The 16,423-nt window shown below is 33.5% G+C and overlaps 2 protein-coding genes across 2 annotated transcripts in view; both read left to right on the top strand.

Annotated features, from left to right (window-relative positions):
- Nucleotides 1-16,423, top strand: part of RANBP17 (RAN binding protein 17) — a gene marked incomplete at both ends in the record, with an annotated part of 302,743 nt that overhangs the window by 67,776 nt on the left and 218,544 nt on the right. The window contains 2 exons of the mRNA XM_084242318.1: nucleotides 5,851-5,956; nucleotides 13,318-13,453. Of these exons, the coding sequence (XP_084098444.1) occupies nucleotides 5,851-5,956; nucleotides 13,318-13,453 (242 nt within the window). The remainder of the gene's footprint in view (nucleotides 1-5,850; nucleotides 5,957-13,317; nucleotides 13,454-16,423) is intronic.
- Nucleotides 3,088-3,585, top strand: LOC311177631 (large ribosomal subunit protein uL11-like; the record flags this gene model as incomplete). Its single annotated transcript, XM_084243809.1, has 1 exon — nucleotides 3,088-3,585. One exon carries the CDS (start codon nucleotides 3,088-3,090, stop codon nucleotides 3,583-3,585), a length of 498 nt encoding a protein of 165 aa, XP_084099935.1.

Genomic DNA, 16,423 nt, shown 5'->3' with positions numbered 1-16,423 from the left:
GATGATACAGATGCTTTGGAATGTGATTTTTGGCAATTCCTCAAAATGCTGAAATACTGGTATCATATGACCAGCAATTCCACTTCCAGGAATACCTGAGAATGCTGTATGCCGATGGTCATGGCAGCATTAGTTCTAAAGTTAAGAGGTAGAAATAACTCCAATATCCATCATCTGATGAATGGATAAAGAAAATGTGCTCTGTCCAAACAATGGAATTTTATTTGTCCATGAAAATGTATGACACACCAGATCAAGCTACAACATATATGACCCTCGAATGCATCATGCTAAGTGAAAAATATATAGCCACAATGACTAAATATTGTATGATTTCATTGATATGTAATGTCCAGAATGGGAAAATTCTAATGTATATTAGTGGTTTTTTAGGATTGTGGGGTTCTGGGTTCAGAAGGATCTCTTGTAGGAGGGATAATAGTCTCATTATATTGTAATAGTGGTTTGCACAAGCCTCTTTTAATATTGACTTTTATAAGTGGGTGAATTGTGTGATACATGAATTATGTTTCACTGATTTTTAAAAAGGAAGTAGTTTCATGGATATAGAGGTTCCCAGTAGATTATTGGAGTTGTAAGATTTGTCTTTGTACATATTATAGTCACTGTTGATTATGATAGGATATTGTTGAAAGAATAACAATGAGCCAGTAGCTGCACCTTCAAAAAATAAGGAGAAATAACCTTGAAAGAGAGTAGATCATTGCAACAAGTAAGAGTATTTGGTAGTATAGTTGGAAGACATAGATGTAAAACTGAACAAGCAATGAAATTAAACAGTAATCAAAAATCTCCCCCAAAACAAAATTCCTCACCATATAGTTTCACACCATAAAGTTTCACTCTCAAAGACAAACTAATATCTATTCTTAAACTCCAAAATAATTGAGAAGGGGAGACTTCTAAAAACATCCTGTGTGACTCACATTACCCTGGTACTAAAAGAAGACAAGACCACAAAAGAGAAAACTATCAGCTAGTAGCCCTGATGAACTCAGAAGCAAAAGTCCTCAACAAAACCTTCGTAAATGGAATTCACTAATACATTAAAAGAATCATACATTGTGACCAAGTGGGATTTATTTCAAAGATACAAGGATGATTCAATATGTGCAAATCTAGCAATAATGTAATTCACCACATAAACAGAAGATAAAAATCATATCTTAGCAATGGACGCAGAGAAAGTATTTGATAAGATTCAACATCTATTTGTGTTTAAAAAAAAGGGTTGAGCGCTGGGCTGAGAGGCTGCCCACAGTCTCTGCAGTGCCGGTTCGTTCCCAGGCCGCCAGTGAGGGTCTCACAAAAAAAAAAAAAGTCACTCTGAACACTAAAAAAATTTAAAAAAATATAAAAACAACTCTGGAAAAACGGGATAAAGGGAGAATACCCAATATACTAAAGGCCATGTATAAGAAACCCACAACTAGCATCATACATAATGATGAGAAACTGAAAGCTTTTTCTCTAAGAGTATGTCCAAGACAAGGATGTCTACTTTGACCACTCAGTTCAACATATTGAAAGTTCTAGCTGGAGTATTTAGGCAAGAGCACAATATTAAAAGAATCCAAATTGGGAAAGAAGTGTAACTCATTTGCAGATTATATAATTTACATAGAAAACCTTAAAATTCTGCTAAAGTCCACTAAACTGTATTTTAAAAAAAAAAACTGTTAGAACCAGTAAATCAGTATAGCAAAGTGTTAGGCTACAGCAAAAATCTTTTGCATTCCTATATGCAAACAGCAAACTAGAAGAGAAAGAAAAGAAAATCCCACTTAAAGTTACATTAAAAAAAAATTTACCTAGGAATAAACTTAGCAAAGGAGGTGAAAGAAAGACCTGTAAAATAAAAAGTATAAGATTTAAAAATAGAATACAGTAAGAAATGGAAAAGTTTTCCTTGCCCATGGATTGGATTGGAAGAATTAACATTGTCAAAATGGCTATCTTACCAAAAATTATATACAGATTCAGTGCAGTCCCTATCAGGTTCAGTGGAATTCTTCAAAGAAATAGAGGAAGCTTTAATAAAATCCTCATGTAGCCACAAATGATGTGCAATAGCCAAAGTAATTCTTACAAAAAAGAGGAAGAATGGAGGTATTACACTACTGGACTTCAAATTACACTACAGTACTATAGTAATCAAGTATTATGGTTTGGGAACGAAAATGGACACACTGACCCACTGAATAGAACTGAGGGTCCAGAAGTAAATCCATCCTTACGTGGACAGTTAATTCATGACAAAGGAGCCAAGAGTATAGAATGAAGAAAGTGTCTTTAATAAATGATTTTTTGAAAACTAGACCACTATCTCACACCATACATAATAAAGAACTCAAAGTAGACTAAAGATTCAATTGAAACAGTCTTTCAGTCTGCGACTGAAAACAGAAAATATGTAAAAGAAAACATAGGTAAAACACTGTGACAGTGGCTTCAGTGATGTCTTTTGGTACTTGACTCCATGGCAAGGGAAACTAATGTAAAAATAAACAATTGGACTATATCAAACTGAAAAGTTTCCACACAATGAAAATAATCTATCATCAAAACCAAAAGTACCCTACTTAGTAAGAGGAAATATTTGCACATCATCTGTCCAAAGGGATCTAATATACAAGAGTTGTGAGTGCTCATAGCTCCACAAAGAGAAAATGAATAACCCAATTAAAAATATGGCAGAATTTAGCAAAATAGACACTTTTCCAAAGAAGATATGGATGGCCAAGGAACACATTAAAAAAAAAATCCTGATCACTGATCATGAAGGAAATGCAAATGAAAGCCACAATGAGATACCATCTCAGACCTTGGAGAATGACTCATATCAAAAAGTCTAGAAATAACAAATGTTGAGGATGTGATGAAAAAGGAACAGTATTACACTGTTGGTGGGAATGTAGACTGTCAAGTACCTATGAAAAACAGTATGGAGACATCTCAAAATTTAAAAAATAAATCTAACTCTGGCTTTCGGCTCGGAGGAGGCCAAGGTGCAGCTTTCTTCGGTGGTTCCGAATCCGGGTTCATCCGACACCAGCCGCCTCCACCATGCCGCCTAAGTTCGATCCCAACGAAGTCAAAGTTGTATACCTGCAGTGCACCGGTGGGGAAGTCGGTGCCACGTCTGCCCTGGCCCCCAAGATTGGACCCCTGGGTCTGTCTCCAAAAAAAGTTGGTGATGACATTGCCAAGGCAACTGGTGATTGGAAGAGGCTGAGGATAACAGTGAAATTCACCATTCACAACAGACAGGCCCAGATTGAGGTGGTACCTTCAGCCTCTGCCCTCATCATCAAAGCTCTCAAGGAACCACCGAGGGACCGGAAGAAGCAGAAGAACATTAAGCACAGTGGGAATATCACGTTCGACGAGATTGTCAGCATAGCTCGGCAGATGCGGCACCGATCTTTAGCTAGAGAACTCTCTGGCACCATTAAAGAGATCCTCGGTACTGCCCAGTCCGTGGGCTGCAACGTTGATGGCCGCCACCCTCACGACATCATCGATGACATCAACAGCGGCGCAATGGAGTGCCCTGCCAGTTAAGGAAAATCACAATAAAGGATCATTTGACAATGGGAAAAAAAAAATAAATCTAACTCTTGATTAGCAATTCCACTCCTAGTTATCTGCCTGAAAGATGCAGCAACACTAATTTAAAATGATATATGCATTCCTTTGTTCATTGCACCATTTTTTTTACAATCAAGTTATAGAAACAACCTAAGGGCCCAGTGACAGTTCGTTGGATTAAGAATATGTGGTATGTATACACAATGGAATACTACTCAATTATTAAAAAGAATGAAATCTTGCATTGTTACAACGTGGATGGAATTGGGTTATGCTATGAAAAATTAAATCAGAAGTGGGAAGACAAAGTCTCAATGATTTTACTTGTGGGATATAGAGAAATAAAAGTAAACAAAGCCAAACCAAAACAAACTCTTAAAAATCTGACTGTAGAACTCAAGCTATACAGAGGGAAGGTGGTATGAAGGGAGTAAAAGAGGAAAGGGAGCCAATGGAATATGGTGGAAGGTTATAATGGTACCATTTATGTATGGTGTGAGATAGTGGTCTAGTTTTCCAAAAAATCATTTATTAATAAATGTTACCATTTATACCATTATAAATGGTATTATAACATATAATCTGGAGATACATTAACCTATATCCCCAAGTTATGTGCAGTCTTGTAAATCATTATTACCTCAATAAAAATGATACCAAAAACCCCCCAAGAGATAAAGATGTAAAGCTGAGTGATGAGAGAGTAATATGAAAAGGGGAGAATTTTTTGGAAGTATACTTCCAGAGCTACTTCATATTCAAGACCCGAGATATAAGAGGTTTTGGAAGAGAAAGCAGTTACCACTTGAGAAGGCCCAGGATGGAAGCAGGATCATCAGGCAGAGCATTATTTTTAATAGTCTTTTATATTGATCATGAAACACTTTTGAAGTATATATGTCAATTTTCTTAAAGCTCTATTTCCTACATGAGCTTTTTTGTTAACTTTTTTACTAAAATTATACATGTCTTAAAACTGAGTCCCTTTTACAAATACTTGCTCAAATTGCTGTTCCTTTGTCTTTTTACTCTTTCACATTGCTGATGTAAAAGGCAAAATAATAGGTCAATTCTGAGTTGTTCATTGTTGTCATCTGATTGATCAAAAAATGTGGATACTTGCCAGGTTATGGCTCTAATATACAGAAAGTTTGTTTCCTCAGTAGGCTTGAGTCTCCTCCAAAAGTTTGAGGGAGCTGTTGATTAGTTTTAGTCAAGTGATGACTGCTGGTATTCACAGAAATATGGGAAGCATGCGTTCTCTCTCTACATTTACTTATCCTACCTAAGCCTCTTAACAAGCATTCTTACATGACTATTCAATTTAATACCTTGTAAAAAACACTTTAGTTCACTTGTAAAGATTTTCTGATACAACAAACTTTATGAAATAACATGCTGATCTTGAAAAGTCAGTTTTTAAGAAAAGCACAAAATTTCTTCTTAGCAATGTAATTGATATTTAGTCATAGAAATCTCAAAACTCTTCATCTGTTACATGGATCAATGACTAGATATGTAAAAATAATATTCCTTAAAAATCATTCCATAAACACCACCATTTCTAAATTACTCTATTTTTGGTGCCCCAAAGTAACATTTGTGAAAATGAGATGTTGCCGTTTGTACTATTGTTGAAAAGTTGTTTAATCCTTTTCTGCTGTTGTCCATGAAGTTAATTTGTTTAATTTGGTTGTCAAACAACCAAATTGGTTTTCAAAAACTATCCTTAAATATACAAAGGGAATAAATTTTTTGCCATCTATTATGTTCCAATAAAAACAATATTAGAATTGATCAGACTAGTGCTACCCTGAACATTAACCTGTCAGAAAAATGCTGTCTGCTAGATCATACTAGTACTTAATAAGAGCCCCGGTCCAGACATTATATTTGGTGACTTTTTATTAAATTTAATTTTAATCATGTCTTCATTGGTAGGTATTATTTTATCATTTTGTAGGTGAAAACTCTTAAGGTTAAAAATTAATTAACTTATCCAGGATCACATAGCAAAGTGGTAGACATGGGAGTCAACATAGTTTTATCTGGCTCTAGAATCTGTCATTTTCACTGTAACACTGCCTATGTATTACTCTGTGAATTGCTCTATGAAACTGTAATAGTTGATCACTTGTTTGGAAGAATATGCCATTTTGCTAATTTTGGAATTTTCTGAAAAAAAAATCTTGGCTCTATCAATTCTTGCTAAATGTTTACCTTCTTTTTATACATTAGGACGTCTTGCATGGCTGGTGTACTTAGTTGGAACAGTTGTTGGAGGAAGATTAACCTATACCAGCACTGATGAACATGATGCTATGGATGGAGAATTATCCTGTCGGTAAGTAATGACCTAACAATTTACAAAAAATTATGAAATAATTAAGAAATTTAGTTATTGAGCTATTATTATGAGCTAAAACCTTTTGGACTTGACCTTTTAGGAAGGATTTTATTTTTCTTTTTACTGATGAGAAAACCAAGATGTGGAGGTTAAGTGATTTGTGTAAGTCAAACCTTGAATAAATGATGTACAGTATAGTTTATTTTAAATATATTTACATAAATTTATATTTTAGACATTTTTTAACTGATGAAGATTTAGGTTTTTTTTTGTTTCTTAGGACTTGATAAAGCATACGATATAGGTATGTATTGGGATGGTGGGAAAATAGGGATGACGTGCATCTATTAAAAAAGCAATGACTAGTTACCCAATACAAATGTTATGATTGTTGACTCGATTATTCACTTCATGGCCATAACCTTAATAAGGTGCAGTGAATTACTCGCCTCATCGTTCTGTTCTCTATTGAGGAAAATTCCTATCCATGAATAATGTGAGTGAGTTAGCTTTTCACATATTTTATTTTTAATAACATCTTAATAGTTAAATAATGCATATTTTGTTGAACACATAAAGAATTCAAATGGAAAGTCATATATTAATTTGGAGATAACTACTGCTGTTGTTTTAGTAAAAGCTTTTGGGTCCTTTCTACTTAAAGCTTGATTGTGTATGTACACTACATATATTTTTTTTCAACTATTTTAAAAGAAAAATTTACTACAATAAGAACTCACACGGCTCAACAAAAACAAAATAAACAATCCAGTCAAGAAACAGGCAGAAGAACTTAAAAGACATTTCTCCAAAGAGGAAATGCAAATGGACAATAGGCATATGAAAAATGTTCAACATCCCCTTTAATCAGGGAAATGCAAATCAAAACCACATTGAGATACCACCTTACACCAGTAAGAATGGCACATATCAAAAAAAAACAAGCAACAACAAATGTTGGCGAGGATGTGGTGAAAAAGGAACTCTCCCACATTGTTGGTGGGAGTGCAAACTGGTCCAACTACTATGGAAAGGTGACTGGAGATTCCTCAGTCTACTAAAAATGGAGCAACCATATGACCCCGCAGTTCCACTCCTAGGGATCTACCCAAAGGACACAAAAACATTGATTCAAAAGACCACCCGTACCCCTGTGTTTATTGCAGCACTATTTACAATAGGTAAAACCTGAAAACAACCCAAATGCCCAAAATAGATGACTGGATCAAGAATGTACATGTAAACAATGGAATATTACTCAGCAATCTAAAAAGATAAACTCATGCCATTCGCAGCAACATGGATGGAACCAGTAGGAATTATGCTCAGTGAAATAAGCCAGAAGGAAAAAGGAAAATATCATATGATTTCACTTATAGCAGGAATATAAGGGAACCAAATAAGACATCAGTGTAAAAAAAAAAAAAAAAGTACAAAACACAATAAAGCAGAAATGGACAATTATAAATCAGAGACATATTGCCGGGGAGGAAGAGGAGGGATCAGAGGGAAGGAGGGAGGAGCACAGGGGACTGAGGTGATGGTGCAGGGGTGCATTGGTGAAGGAAGCTCTGTGGGGACTACACCTGAGGGGGTGGGGGGAAGCAAATATTGTTTAAGAATGAACAATGATGTAAAAAAAGGTTGCAAAGAGGTTAAATAAAATAAAATAAATAATATTTTGGAAAATTATTTACTAATATAAAAAACTTGATCAATGAAATCCCGTACAACTGTAAAGATGAAATCTTGCCATTTGCAACAACATGGATGGAATTAGAGTTATTATGCTTTGTGAAATTAATGAGACAGAGAAAATGTATGATAACACTCATGCTTAATTTATAAGGAAACAAAACAAATAAATGAAGTAATAAGAGCAAACTCTTAGGCTATTAAGAACAAATGTGCCAAAAGCCACACTACTGGAAGACCACTGGACTAACGAGGAGATCAAAGAAGAAATTAAAAAATTCTTTGAATTGAATGACAAGGAGGACACCAATATCCTAAATGTATGGGATGCAGCAAAAGCAGTAATAAGAGGAAAATATATAGCAATAGAAGCTCACATCAAAAAACAAGAAAGAACTCAAAGAAACAACCTAATCTCGAAGCTCAAAGATCTAGAAAAAGAACAACAAAAAATCCCCAAAACCAGTAGAAGAAAAGAAATAATAAAAACCAAAGCAGAAATAAATGAAATTGAAACTAAAAAAACAATCCAAAAGATCAATGAAACCAAGAGCTGGTTCTTTGAAAAAATAAATAAAATAGACAAACCCCTAGCCAGGCTCACAAAGGAAAAAAGGGAGAAAGCACAAATACACAGGATCATAAATGAAAGAGGAGAAATCACAACGGACACAGCAGAAATCAAAAGAATAATCAGTAACTACTATGAACAGTTATATGGAAACAAGTTCAACAATCTAGAGGAGATGGACAAATTCCTACAACTCTACAATCACCCAAAGCTAGATAAAGAAGAAATAGAACACCTAAACAGACCAATTACAAGCAGCGAAATTGAAATGGTAATCAAAAACCTCCCCAAAAACAAAAGCCCAGGACCTGATGGATTTACAAATGAATTCTACCAAACATTCAGAGACGAATTAGTGCCTATCCTTCACAAACTCTTCCAAAAAATTGAGAAGGAAGGGACAATACCAAACACGTTCTATGAAGCCAATATTACACTAATACCAAAACCGAATAAGGACAACACAAAAAAGGAAAACTATAGGCCAATCTCCCTAATGAACACTGATGCAAAAATCCTCAATAAAATTTTAGCTATCAGAATCCAACAATGTATCCATAAGATAATTCACCACGACCAAGTTGGATTCATTCCAGGGGCACAAGGATGGTTTAACATCCGAAAATCAATCAACGTTATCCAACACATCAACAAAAAGAAATATAAAAACCATATGATAATATCAATAGATGCTGAGAAAGCTTTCGACAAAGTGCAACACCCATTCATGATAAAAGCCCTTGAAATTCTTGGGATACAAGGAACATACCTCAACATCATAAAGGCCATCTATGACAAGCCAACAGCCAGTATCATTCTCAATGGTGAAAAGCTGAAAGCAATTCCATTAAGATCTGGAACAAGACAAGGATGTCCACTCTCACCGCTGCTTTTCAATATAATACTGGAAGTCCTAGCCAGGGCAATAAGACAAGAGAAAGACATCCAAGGAATCCAAATAGGAAAAGAAGAAGTCAAACTATCACTATTTGCAGACGATATGATAATATACATAGAGAACCCCAAAATCTCCACAGAAAAACTAATTCAACTCATCAATCAATTCAGTAAAGTGGCAGGATACAAAATCAACACGCAAAAGTCAGTAGCCTTCCTATACACAAACAATAAATCTGAAGAAGAAGAAATAAAAAAAACCATCCCTTTTATTATCGAAACAAAAAAAATCAAATATTTGGGAATAAATCTAACAAAAGAGGTAAAGGACCTATACAAAGAAAACTATAAAACACTGTTAAAAGAAATAGAAGAAGACACAAAGAAATGGAAAGACATCCCCTGCTCATGGATTGGAAGAATAAACATTATTAAAATGGCCATCCTACCAAAAGCAATATACAGATTCAATGCTATTACAATCAAAATCTCAATGGCATTCTTCAAAGAAATAGAACAATTATTGATGAAATTCATATGGAATCACCAAAAACCCCGAATAGCCAAAGCTCTACTGAAAAAAAAAGAAGGAAATGGAGGCATCACACTCCCAGACTTCAAACTATACTACAAAGCCATAATCATCAAAACTGCATGGTATTGGAACAAGAACAGACATACAGACCAATGGAATCGAATAGAAAATCCAGAAATAAACCCACAGATTTATGGTCAACTAATCTTTGACAAAGGAGCAAAGACTACGCATTGGAGCAAAGAAAGTTTGTTCAATAAATGGTGCTGGGAAAACTGGGTCACTACATGCAAAAGAATGAAGCTTGACCACTACCTCACACCATACACAAAAATCAACTCAAAATGGATTAAAGAACTAGACATAAGACCTGAAACCATAAAATACATAGAAGGAAATATAGGCGAAACACTACGGGATTTGCACATCAAAGACATCTTTACAGACACATCACCCAAAGCAGTAATAGTGAAGACAAAGATAAACAGCTGGGACTACATCAAATTAAAGAGCTTCTGCACAGCAAAAGAGACAATAACAAAAACAAAGAGAAACCCCACCGAGTGGGAGAACATTTTTGCACCCAACACTAATGATAAAGGACTGATCACAAAAATCTGCAAAGAGCTGATGAGACTCAGCAACAACAAAGAAAATAATCCAGTCAAAAAATGGGCAGAAGAGCTAAAAAGAAACTTCTCTGAAGAGGAAATGCAAATGGCCAACAGACATATGAAAAAATGTTCAACATCACTTGTAATCAGGGAAATGCAAATCAAAACTACCATGAGATACCATATCACACCAGTGAGAATGGCACATATTAAAAAAACTAGCAACAACAAATGTTGGCGAGGATGTGGAGAAAAAGGAACTCTTCTGCACTGTTGGTGGGAGTGCAAACTGGTCCAACCACTCTGGAGAGCTGTGTGGAGATTTCTGGACCTACTAAACATAGAGCTTCTATATGATCCAGCAATTCCACTCCTAGGTATTTACCCAAAGGACACAGAAACATCAATTCCAAAGAGCACCTGCACCCCTATGTTTATAGCAGCACTGTTTACAATAGCTAAGCTTTGGAAACAACCCAAATGCCCCAAAATAGATGACTGGATCAAGAAGATGTGGTACATATATACCATGGAATATTACTCAGCATTCAAAAAAGATAAACACATGCAATTTGCAGCAACATGGATGGCGCTGGAAGGGATCATGCTCAGCGAAATAAGCCAAAAAGAAAAAGAAAAATACCGGATAGTCTCACTCATAGCAGGAATCTAGAGAACTTAAATAAGGGACCAGGAAAATGAATATAAGAAAGTGAAAATCAAAATCAACAGAAAACTATGAACCAGAGACACTTTTTGGGGGGCGGGAGGGGAAGGATTGGGGTCAGAATGGGGCGTTTGCAATTGTATGGGGGAATATAAAAATAAAATTTATTATTTAAAAAAAAAAAGAAGTCATAGTATATTTATTCAGGATGTATTTGGTGAGACAGATCAGTGTAACAGAATAAAATGTTCAGTACATAATCTGAATATATAAATGAGCTTAGTTTATATAATAAGGGGTAATGCAAAATAATGAGTAAAATATAAAGTATACAAAAAGGAAATGATATGGAAACATTGAAGTAGTTATCTAGGAAAAAACAGGGTCAATTTCTCATAGGGTGTATTCAGGTGAGTTCAAATGTATCGTAGAAGTAGAGAATAAAACACAAAAGTATCTCAAAATAAAGCCTTGTTGTTATGTAAAATCAATTAAGAAAATGGTTACATTTTCTGAATAGAAAACCAACAACATCTTCTGCATGACATTCTAAAAGTGCCATAATCAAAATCAAGATAAATGAAAACCAAAAATATTTACAACTCAATAATAAGCAAAGAAATTTGTAAAGATAGCAATAAAAAGACAATAGAAAAAGTTGACAAAGAATGTGAAAAACAGGTCACAGTAAAGAACATACATTAAGTCTTCAAAATAAGGAAAATTTTAAACTCACATGCACAACAGAAATACAAAATAAAAATATATTGATAGGCTATTTTTTCAGAATTCAGTAAATTCTGAATTTTAATATATCAAAGGTTATTTTGTCTGTGTGTAAATACAGATATTCTCATAGACGATAGGAGAATAAAATGTTTCAATTTCTATGGAGGGCAAATTTGGTAATTGCTATAAAATTTTTTAAAGTTTATAATTTAAATGAAAAAAATTTAGTGAGTTAGCTTTGGTTTACAACACTGTATGTGATTCAGAGGTACAGGATCTCACCTCTTCAGAAGTATGTCACCACACTACACCCACCATCAAGGTGCCCATAGTCCTCCACCATAGTCCATTGGGCCGCCTCAATGCTGTGCTTTCTTCCCTTCCGCTCCCCATCTTGTAACCTTAATTCTACAGATTTTAAGCTTGTAGATTTGACTTTTAGAAATATATATTTGTCACTTTAAATGTGTGAAATGACATGTGCTAGATTGTTGAGAGAAGCCTTTTGTGTAATAGCAAAAAATTTATAAACAACCTTAGTGCTTGGGGAATGTTTAAAAATATTATGGTAACTTAATATAGTGGAATGTTAAACAGTTGCAAAGAGAATGAAAAAAGACCTTTATGGTATTATGAAACAGGAGAACATAGGTTTGAAACTATTAAGATAGTATAGTCTGTGTATTTAAAAGAGTTGAGAGGGGAAATGTGTAAAATCTCAGGAGAAACACAAACATTTAACAGTGTTGTGTGTATATGTTCTCATGTATCTACATGAAAACAAGTGGATTGGTCAGGGCTGGGCATAGTTGTTTTTGTACATTTTTAGGAAAAGGAGAAGGTGCTTCTTCCTCAACAACCTCTACTTCTAGCTCTTAAAATAATTATACTAATGTCCTGATATTGTTAACACCAGGCACGTGGTAGCCATTTATTAGAAAATCTTAATGAAAATCGATAATGGAAGGATTTCTCTTTTGAAAGTTCTGGTTTAAGCTTTTCATTATCCTGAATTAAACTTTTTGCTCTTAAGTAATTTAACTTAACCTTCAGTTCATTTATAATTTTGTTATAATACTTGCACTCTTAGATTAGAAATGTTTGGTTTTAAGAGCATCTTATAATTTATTTCATGTAAAAATTTTCTTATTAAGAAAGTACTATAACTTGGTAGGTATCCTCTTGACTTTTTTTGTATTTTGAATCATTTAACCCCAAAATATTTAATTATATAAAAATCTAAAGTTAAGTGAAAGTAAAATATAAAGCTACTCATTCAGTGTTACTCTTTTACTGAAAATTTATATATACATAGATATAGCTGTATATACTATACTTAACAATTATAGATTTTTATCTATATATTATATATATCATCTGTATATTTATGTAGATTTTTTAATAAGTATGTAATTATGTTTGTATGCATATATATGTGTGTTATGTCTTGGGATAAAAGACTGAAAGGTGTTAGATAGTATCTCTTAGCAGCAGGATTTCAGATGATCGATAAAGATATTTTCTTTGTAATCTTTTGTATTTTCCCACCTTTTACAATGATTACATATTACATTACTTTGATAATAAATGTTTTAATGTTCTTTCTCTTAAGAATTTTTACTGAAGCTTTCGTTTTTCCTTCATGAAAAGAGTCTTTCAGCTTATATCTTTAATGGATACTGGATTGCCTCAGTGTTCTAATGAGAAGATAGAACTTGCAATTCTGTGGTTCTTGGATCAGTTTCGTAAAACATATGTTGGCGATCAACTGCAAAGAACCTCAAAGGTAGGTTCTTACTAGAGACTTAAAAAAGTATTGTTGAAGATGAAGAATTATGTCCACATATTAACAGCTTTAAGCTGAATATTATATTTGGACTTTCTATATAAATTTAATTGATCTATTTAAATTGATTGACATTGGCGCAGTGTAAAATTAATTTGCTTTTATGCCTAGGTTTGTCAGTTACTGGGAGAGTTAGTGAATACTTTTCACAAAGCTAGTCATTAAACAACTAAGATTATATGAAATACTCTAATAGATTTTGCCTAACTGTACTGTATTTTAGGGCATAAACATCAGATAAAGGCAACTGCCCTCACATTATTGAGGGCATTTATGTGAATTCTGACATTTTTAGTGAAACTTGTGATACAGTGTAAAATCTTTGAGCTATTTTTCTTCATCTTCTTTTCCTTCTCGATCCCATTTCCTCTTCCTTTTCCTCCTCCTTGTTCTTCCTCCTCTTCCTGATCTTCCTCTTCCCTCTACTTCCTCTCTCTACCAGTGTCCCTCCCCGATTCTCCCTCCTCCTCTTCCTGCCCCTCCCCCACTTCTTCCCACCCTCTTCTGCTCCTGCTGCCTCTCCGAGAACAGTTACTCTTTCCAGTCCTAAGTATAATCCTATCTTCTTTGGATGTTTAATAATGTTAAAAAAATTTCCTATTTGAAAATTTTAAAACAAGTTTTTTATATTTAATGGAGCTTTTTTCTCCTGGGAAATTTAATTTAACCTTTATTATGGTTTTTGAACAATAATAGTTGTGTAGTAGTATAAAAAATATTTGTTTGATTCTGTGATTCTGTTCAGGTTATCCTTTATTTCAGGTAAAATTTTCTTTGCTTTTTAAGAAAATGACATATAACATGATGCTTTTGTTGTCAAATATACTGTGATATTTTATTCTTTGTAAGATTTATATCACTAAATTTTACTTGGAATTTAGCTGTCATTGAATGATAACATTAGAGAAAAGGAATATCTAGAAATAACTGTTTAAGTTGACAGTATGACAAATAATTAGAATCAGACAAAAATTGCATTGTATGAAATTTATGCAGAGTGTGATACTTGAAGGTTGAGTATAAATCAAATTATGGTAAACTGTCTTTAAAAATATTTTCAAAGAGTTTGTTGTTTTCCTTTTCAAAAGTAAATACGTTGGAAAAATTAATCCAATATCCATTTGATTTGAGTCTTAAAGCAGAACAATATAATGTGGAGTAGAGAAACCTTCAAATTATTGTTTTAAAGTACTTGGAAAAAATGTATGAAATAAGACTAGTTCTCTTAGGGCAATGGATTTGGGAAGTTATTTTTTGAAAATTTTTGTTTGAGACCTATTTATATAATAGGTATAAATATTTTAATCTACATATATGTTTCAATTTAAGGTAATTTTTAAAGTAGTAAGTTATAAAAGATCAGGTTTTTTTTGAAAGTTTTCATATTAGAGAAAAAATCAAGATTCTTTTTATAACTTTAGCATTTTGGTGTATGCATCTAACCCTATTTTCAAGGAGACTTTAGGCTTAAAGTTTTATTTCTAAGGCACTCTTATTGCATAACCTCAGAATGAAGCAGAAGTTTCATACCTTTCTTTATCTTTGGCTTGTTTGCCTTAGTGGGAGCTATTCTGGGGGTCCGTAATGTGTACGCTGGCACTTTTCTAGGAACTCTTTACATTTTCTCTTGTCCTTTATAATCTACAATATTGATATTATTGTTCCCATTTTACAAATAAAAGAACAGCGTCTCTAAGACACTTTCATGTTCTCTTTAATTTTCTGGTTACCAACTTAAGGGACTAGATGGAAAATATTTTTTTGGTAAATGAATTCTTGCATTTCAAATTGTAGCAAAAAAGGGGAAAGAGCTACTTAATAGTAAACATATAATGTTTATTGTGTACTTATTTTGTACCAAAAACTATGCTCAGTGCTCTTAAACACTATCTTATTTAATCGAATCACATAATTATATAACTAACAAAATTTTTTCCAGTCTCTTTTCTGTGTTTTATACATTTCATGCTTCAGTATTCCATATTTTATATGTACTAAACTGTTTTCAGCTCTTTAATAGTCAGTATTCTCAATTCTGGGCCTTTGAATAGAATATTCCTACTGCCTAGAATACTATTTCTTTTGAGTTGTATTTGAAAACTTTATTTCCTAAAATGTGCCTTAATCATACTTATATGTTGGAATAAGCCAGCAGACATCTCTTAGCCTTACTATTGTAACTCCTATTTATCTTTCACATCAAACCCTCTGTCCTTTAGAATGCTCTTCTTGTAAGTTAGGAGAGTTCCTTTTCTCTGTTTTCTAAGCACTGTATGTCCCATTTTAACACTTACTACGCTGCGTAGTAATTCTTTATTACATATATAGTCTGTAAGTTGTTAGGACTGTTTCTGTCTTTTTATTGTTATCACCTGTAGGTGCCTGACATACTATTGGCATGCTTTCTTTGAGACAATGGTTTAATGTATATGTTTAGTAGAATTTCTTAAGAATTTCATCTGTCTCATATATAATACTTAGGTAATAACATGCTTGAGTTGGAAATTGACTTAAATAAAGCTATTCATCAGTTTTAAATAAGATATACTGTAGAGCATCTTGAAAATTTTACAAGTCTATGTATGCAAAATAATATAATTCATAGAAATAAATGTTTCAGGACCCAAGGTGGAATCTTTGAAGAGTCCTGAGTGGTCTAAGTAATGGAAGTATGTCTTGTAAATGAGAAAGAAAAGTCATATTATCAGTTTTAGGTTTTTATTGAATAGTTAGTGCTGGAGACTTTGCTCAGCGTGGAATAGGCATCTAATATCACACAAAACTATTTGAAAATAGTTCTTTTTACCAATACAAAGGCTTGGAATTGTTAATTAATATATTCACATGGTTAAAACTGCATGTGAACGCAGGACACCTTATACCAAAATCTGTGCTGCTTACTAATTTTCT

The sequence above is a fragment of the Talpa europaea genome (assembly GCF_964194135.1).
Source record: "Talpa europaea genome assembly, chromosome: 9".
Classification (NCBI taxonomy): Eukaryota; Metazoa; Chordata; class Mammalia; order Eulipotyphla; family Talpidae; genus Talpa; species Talpa europaea.
The sequence above is the reverse complement of the archived record's forward strand: the minus strand, read 5'-3'. Positions and strand labels throughout refer to the sequence as shown.